This window comes from Halyomorpha halys, unplaced genomic scaffold, assembly GCF_000696795.3.
Source record: "Halyomorpha halys isolate HHAL.00 unplaced genomic scaffold, Hhal_1.1 Scaffold559.1, whole genome shotgun sequence".
NCBI lineage: Eukaryota > Metazoa > Arthropoda > Insecta > Hemiptera > Pentatomidae > Halyomorpha > Halyomorpha halys.
The window spans coordinates 156213-164336 of record NW_027113985.1 but is presented as its reverse complement, the minus strand read 5'-3'; the positions used below and the strand labels follow the sequence as shown (position 1 = coordinate 164336).

At 31.6% G+C, this 8124-nt stretch overlaps 1 protein-coding gene across 1 annotated transcript in view; it reads left to right on the top strand.

Annotated features, from left to right (window-relative positions):
* Positions 1 to 4416: 4416 nt before the first annotated feature.
* The window catches only part of LOC106684239 (uncharacterized), a gene marked incomplete in the record, with an annotated part of 128089 nt that continues 124381 nt past the window's right edge, over positions 4417 to 8124 (top strand). Inside the window, 1 exon segment of the mRNA XM_067051208.1 lies at positions 4417 to 4510. Within this exon segment, the coding sequence (XP_066907309.1) occupies positions 4474 to 4510 (37 nt within the window).

Genomic DNA, 8124 nt, shown 5'->3' with positions numbered 1-8124 from the left:
AGAAGCCCTGCAACGTGGGGCGAAACGTTGGCTCATTAAAATAGTATATTTCTACTATTTGAGTTTTTCTTGACCGCACCCGGACCATATTCCTTACATCTTTACACACGGTCAATCAATAATCTTCCACTATTTTAATTTAGTTTAATTTTCGATAGGGTTAAGATGTGGTGATTAGGGCGGTGTTGGCAGCATTTGGCCAACATTGTACAACAGCTATTCTTTGTCTTTTTGGCCGTGGGCTTGGGGTCGCTATCCTCCTAGGACAAAGAGTTGCCTTCAATTCCTAACTTTTGCACACTTTTTCTTAAATTACCACGCAACACATCCACATACTTTTCAGCATACATAATACCATCGATTATTGCAAGTTCGTCTATTGTTTGTACCTACAAGATATGACATATAAGACAGACGTCAGTGTATGAATATTTTTTTTGCTAATAAAATTTGAACTTTTGATGTTAATTAAATTACACAATCTTCCAATTTCCTAAAGTTGCATGAAAGTAATGTGGAATGCTGTTTGTTATTAGGATCCGATGGTATTTCTTGTTTAAAAAAATAATTAAAAATATTTTCACAGATAAACTAGGTGTATGAATAATTTTTTTACCAACAGTATGTTGTTGGCCGCAAGAGATATAATTAACATTCGTGATCAAAAATTTAAATATAACCTATACCAACCCCATTTCCATTGTAGCTCGTAAAATAGTTTCTTTCGAGTGGTTTATAAACAATTCAAATGACATTTCCTGATGGAGTCATTTCCTAATTGGATACTAAGTAATTTTTTTTTTTCATCAAATCCTCACGGCGCTTTATTGGGGGTGTTCTGAACTGTGAGATCCTTGGTTTTTTTCTCCCGATAAGGGGGCAATCATTAGAGATAGTAGCACTTAAAGTGTTCTCCCGTTTAATATTCTTCTCTTGATTTCACGCTCTATTTGTTAGCCTGTAATAACTGTTCCATGTTTCCTACAATAAGGCATTAAATTTGTTATACTTTTTTTATTAACACTTATCTTCCCATTGTGGGTACTTGTAGTGTAATTTCAAATAGTCATGGAAGAAGTGCTAACTCAAGTGAAACGATTATGGATAGTTATTTAAAGACGTTTTAATCTCCAGTGCCGAGTCTCCTAATTACGATGCTAACAATTACTTACATCATTCTTCATAGTTTTTTTGGCGATGGTGGCCAGAAATTGAATGGAGCAGGTCTGTATTAAATTCCTTCTTACATTTCAATGTAAAGGAGATCAGTGTTAGAAATAAATGAATCTGTGATTCGACATATCTATGATGGGGAGAAGGCTAGCGACTGCTTGAAGCGTGTTTGTAAATGGCGTGAGGAAGACAGTGATTGTTAGCCGTATTGATCTTTTCATTTATTTTTTATTCAAATAACCTGTGAGTTCTTACAATATTGGAAACTCGTCTTCAGACCTAAAACTATAAAAATTTCTTCAGGGCCTTAATTTTCGGAAAAAAATCTTGAATAACCCCGGAAATCAAAACATAGACTTTTTACATTTATTTAACTATATATTAAATATAATAAATAAATAAAATATTTCGAAGTCGATTTTTCGGCAGAAATATATGTTTTGAGGTCTACTGTGGCGAAATAACCAAGTTCGCAAAATTGTTCATGTGATCAGTCTAGGAGAAAAATGAAAAGTCGCACGGAATTGAAATTGCATATTTAAGGCTAGCATATCACTTTTTTGTTGCTTTTTCTCGACTGACCGGAAGTTCAGCTTTATATAATCGATTTTTCATATTTTCTTTTTCGATTTTCTCAAAAACGGCACTAACGATATTGATTAAATTATATTTATCAATGTAAAATTAAATGATCTTTAATATTATTTTTTAATATAATTTTATCAGAAACAAATAACCACCAATACCAAAATTTTTTAACGTAAATTTGATTTACATATGCTCAATAAAAATCGAAGCTCAATTTGCGATCGCGAGAATCCTATCTTTTTTTTTTTTTTAAACATAATTAAGGAGCTTAATTTCATTTATTTTACAGTTAGCGTCCTAACTTTTTCCTAAACAAAAAAATTAAAATAATTTCGTGCATAAAATCCTCAAAATGTGCAAATTATTAATAGAGCGCCATTTTATGATTTGAATTTCGGTCAAGATTTATTGATTTAATATAAGATTAATTAATTATATAATGGGAAAACTCACCCCAGGGTAGCCTTACTTATCTTACTTTTAAAACATACAATTATACTCGTTATAACAATTATAATCGACCAGTAGTGCTGGTCGATGTACGACTTGTCACAATCACTCGAAGAAAGATTATAATACTTAAACCCCGATTTAGCGACGGTTTTATCTTACCTTTGAAACATAAATATAGGAAGAGGAAATTTAGGTTAAAAAAATTAGTTAAACAATTAAAACTTTGAAAAAGTGGCGTACTCTATCGGTTCAGGGTTAAACCAATGTATTTTATGGATTTTGACCAATGAATGAGGATTGGGTTTATGGAAATGTGATTGATATGTGGTCAGTGATTTGTAAAAATGGTGGCTTATGAATATGACCCCCAGGGAATGCCGCTTCTGTATCACTTTTGAAATATTTGCTTAAAACGGGAAGAGGAGAGTTTTAAATAGTTAAATATTTAAGGAGTGCCTAAAATTGAAAAAAAAGCTGCGTAAAACCCTCCACTCCCGCCCTCCATGTTAGCCTTACTTATCTGACTTTTCAAAGAGACAATTATAGCGAGTAGCGTTGGTCGATGTACGACATGTCAAAATCTCAGGAGAGATCATAACAAAAAATAGGCCTTCCTTCCCGGCCGGACCCAAGTAGTTTTTTTATTGTAAATAATAATTATCTATAATTTAAAAATTATAAAGATGCAGTTTATTTTGGTCTAACTAAAGTTTCTTAATTGTTTAACTAATATTATATGAAGATAAAAAAAATGATCTGGCTGACAAAAATGTATCTTTAATGATGACTCGAAAAATACTGCATGATTCTCTCTATTATATTCTACAAAAAAAGGGCATGCTTCTTCGCCAGACCCGCCCCACTAAGACCCCCCTTTTTTCAAAGCCCCTATTTGAAATAAAGTTTTGTGTTTAACAGTGTCTGTGTAGTGGGGTTTTGTTTTTATCTGAAACGTTGTTACATTTTAAAATATGAATGTAGTGAATGAAAATTGAGTTAATCTGTGTGATATTTAATAGTATTGGGGCATACCACTAGGAGGAGTTAAAGGGGAAGTATTGCCTTTTTTTAATCGACCAACCTAATCGTCTGTTACAACTACAATCTGAAAAGTCAGATAAGTAAGGCTACCATGGAGGGCGGGAGTGGAGTGTTTCGTGCCGTTTTTCAATTTCAGGCGCTTTTTAGTCATCCCCTTAGTAGATTTGTCGATGTACGACATGTCACAATCTCACAATAGGAGAGAGAGATAGAAATAATTATCTATACTGCCTAAATACATCAGGTTGCTATCTCACACAGCATACTTATCAATCCGTAATCGGACATATATAAATTACACATACATGGTATAATCAGATATAAAGAGATATAATAAACATTTTTTTTTTTCTCCTACAGTTTACTTTTACAATCAATTTCGGTCTGTACAACAAATACAAATGTTTCAATTCATTCCTATTTTTCTTTCTCATTTCTGCTCCTCCAATTTCACCATTTCAAAATTTTTTAATTCACCCGATCAACAAATTCGCTCTTCGGAATTCACCCTCCTAGATCCTCTTCAGTGACCCGCCAAACAAATTCAGATCAGACCATCATTCATAGTCACAGCACTAGATCAGTTTACCAAAAAGAAACAAATAGATACATTTTACGAGAATAAGACTAACACATAGATTCAAAGGAAAATATAATAAAAAACCGGTTACAGGAAACACTTGAATGGATAAATACGTTTAAAAAACAATAGTACTAATAAAATAAAATATAACACAAAAAAGGCAATCCTTCCCCGCCGGACCTGCCTCGCTAAGACCCCCGGGGAGCAACGGTCCTGTATCACTTTAGAAATATTACCTTAAAACGGAAAGAGGAAACTTTAAGATAGTTAAATATTTAAAAAGAGCCTGAAATTGAAAAACCGCGCGAATGGTTGAATTGATTTGTAACTTCCATTTTAGACGATATTTATTGAATGGTTTTGGAATTTTGTTTATTTTTTTTTGGAAAAAATTTGGATCCTTGCAGAAGGATACATACAGCTGTAATAGACTGAGTGTTGGGTGTAAATTTCTTAACTTGAACATTAAATTTGGTTGTGAAATGATTGGATCCACAGGGCGCGTACAATAAAGACGGTGCCGCGCCCCCACGTAGCGTGTAAATAGAAATGGAGAGTGAATGAGAGTGGAGGCGAGGCGTCCTTCCGAAGCAGCTGAGAGATAGTGCCAGTCTAGTGCCGCAGTCGGGCATGTCATGTTCAGGCTCCTCTTCCTAGCCGCTCTAGTCTTCGGTACGTACTTCTGTCCTAACTTGTATTATTTTTATTACATTTCAGGCTGTTGTTAATTTCATTTCGTTCCAATTAATTTCATTCACTCCTAGTAAAAATATCTTATTAAGTACGAATCAACTTTTTTTTTTATATTAATTATTATGTACAGTTTACCATAAGGCAATAATTTATACAAATTCAAGGTGTAAATACCTTTTGCATGATGCAGAGTAAGGTAGTTTGAATCTCCTTTTTTACATATTTTCAGTTTTAGACAGCAGGAAAATTAAAAAAAAAAAAAACCTACACAATAAAAATAAAAGTAAAAAAATTATAATAATAACATAGGCTCGACGAACCAGAAGGTTCGATACTGATACCACCAAACGCTCTCTACATATATCCTTCCAGTGATGCCCCTCCAAACCCAATTTCACTAAATCTGTTTTAACACAATCCTCCCATCCACCCCTCGGACGTTTACCCGTTGGTTCAGTGTTTATTACCATTTTAAGGATCCGCTCTTTACTAAGCCATACAACCTTACACGCCCATCTTATACGTCGCAATGCTATAACTTGAATTATATTTACCGGGTGTAGATCCCTCAATTCAGCGTTGTGTAATCTTCTAAATTCTCCCGTTAATTCATCCTTTATCGGTCCGAATATTTTGCGTAATACTTTATTTTCGAAAACCCAAAGACGCTGTTCATCCCTTAGTGTAAGAGGCCACGCCTCACATCCATAAAGAACAGTGGGAAGGATAATGGTTTTGTAAATTCTAATTTTTAAATTTTTCGATAGAAGGTGCGAGCTAAGCAGTTTCGAAATTTAAAAATAAAAAGCATTTCCCGTCTTCAACCTAGCTTTTATTTCCTCATCAATTTCGTTTTTTCTAGTTACCCTAGAACTTTAATACTTAAACTTATCTACCTGTTCAAACGTATTTCCTCCTATATCTGTATCACCGAAATAAGATATTTTCGCGTTTCTACTGCTACCCATATATTTTGTTTTATCCATATTTATTTCAAGACCTACTTCCTTGCTGGAGTTTATTAGCGTAGTTGTATTTAGTTCTATAGGTAAAAAATTAAAATAAATATATATTATAAATAATGAAGAAATGAACAATTAATAAACTTGGTTAAAAAAAAAAAAAATGAACCAATATTGTACAAAAGAAGTCTCGTTTTGTCTCTTAGTATATCTTGGGTACGTTTGTGAATGTATCTTTTTAGTTATGTCTTGTATTAGTATTTTTGTTTGAACGGATTGACGGAAATGGGAGTAAGTGAAAAAAAAGAATGTGCCAGTAAGTATGTTTACTCTTTTAATCGTCGGTAGCTGCAAGTTTGATTACGAACTTGAAATTCTGGTCTAACGAAGAAAGTTTTTTACTGTCTTTATACATATATTTTGAATTACCTGTAATTTCCTAGAGCAGAATAAGTTATTGTTGGGCGTATTACTTTGTTATAGGATTAATTTGTTTTCTGATTAAAATTTTGAATTTATGTAAAAATATGTGGTATTTTTGCTGCTAAAAGATAAAGTATACATATATGAAAAATAGAATATAAATTGTAAACATTATTAATCTTCCTGATGTTTTTGAAATTATTTGTGGCATGATTTATCCATAATTTATTATTTTATTTTTCTACAAGTGGTGAATTATAATTTAATAGAATATTTTCAGATGATTTAAAACACGAGTGGATAATGGTCATTTTAGAAAAACTAGATATTTTCGCTTAGGTAAATATTTTGAATACTCCTTTCTACATAGTATCTGGTTTGATTTTTCTAAATTTTAAATTTTGGTAGTTGAAAATGAGTTTAGAATAATAATAAACAAACTAAAATTCAATTTTCAAATTCAAATGTTCTGACATAACTAGCTGACCGCGGTAACTCTTAGTAAGGAGAAGTTGTTGGTAGTATTTAGTTTGTTGTTGGTACTATTTGCGCCATGCCTAGAGAGAGAGAAATACTTTATTTATTCATCTATGCTGCCTAAATACATTAGGTTGCTATCTCACACAGCATACTTATCAATCCGTAATCGGACATATTTACATTACACATACATGGTATAATCATAAAAAAAAGATATACAATAATAGGATATAATAAACAATTTTTTTTTCACCCCTACAGTTTCCTTTTACAATCCATTTCGGTCTGTGCAACCAATACAAATGTTTCACTCACTCCCATTTTTCCCTCTCATTTCTGCTCAATTATTCAATTCACCCTATCAACAAATTCGCTCTCCGGAATTCACCCTCCTAGATCCTCTTCAGTGACGCGCTAAAAAAATTCAATATAAGACGGTAATGTGAGATCAGACCATCATTCATAGTCACAGCAGTAGATCAGTCTATCAAGAACAAACAACTAGATACATTTTACAAGAATAAGAATAACATATAGATTAAAAGGAAAATATAATAAAAAAAAAAACCGGTTACAAGAAACACTTGAATGGATAAATAAGTTTAAAAAAAAACACACAAAAAAAAACAACATAAAAAACATAGTATTAATAAAATAAATATTGTAATATTACAAATTACAGTTTTACATTTCGTCAATATATGTATATGATTGTAAAATTAAATTAATCAATAAAAAATAAAAACATGCGATTAGAAGACAAAGTAAAAGACAAAAAAGCAACAACAAAAACAAATCACAGAATATCATGAGTGGCTAAAATAAGACTGTGAAGTATAGAATAAATTACTAAAATAATTAAACAATTACTAGGATACAAAATTAATTACAGTATTCAATATTAGTACACAAACTATATTCATCAGCACATTAGTCTACTTTTTTAACAAACTAGAATATCTTTTTTAAATATTGTTATCGGTATCTATTGTTTCTAGCCAAGTCCTTTGTTTTAGTACAACTGTTTCAGTCTTGTTCGAATGTCGTCAACCTGTCTGCAGTCAATTACTAAGTGTTGGAAATTGCATACCTGTCCGTCGTGTGAGGGATTTGAGCATTAGCATATATTAAAATTAAATATTCACTTAATTATTATTAGGTTTTTGTGACATAGTATTTATCCTATTCGATTTTAAGATAGAGTTAATTTCGATCTTCAACATACAGTGTTTTTGGTAACTTTAATTGGCATATATCTGAATAAATTTCTTGATTTTTCAACCTACAATGTTAGCTTGTAATTTTCAATTATTGCTGTTGAAAACATTTCTGTAAGCCATATCTATACTAATAGCAATTTTGATTATTTTATTTTTGTGCCGTAGATGTTTTAATTTCTTCCAAATATAAATGTGTAGTGTTCGAGTTATTCGAACCCTAATTTTTCTTTTTTTTTATGTTATAAATTACATCATAAGTATACTTAAATAATTAAAAGTTTTTAAAATAAGCTCATCAATTTCTTGACTCGTGAGTCCATGTTAATTAGCATATTCTGGTTCAAAAATATCAACTCTCTATTGGTAAAATATCTAGCTCAATCCTTGTCAACGCCTAACAACATAAAACTGTGGAAAGAATATTTTAAAATTTGTTCGAAAATATTGATAAAAGGATCATGTAGGATCAGTAACAATTTACAATGTCCATCATCCCGAAATACAGTTA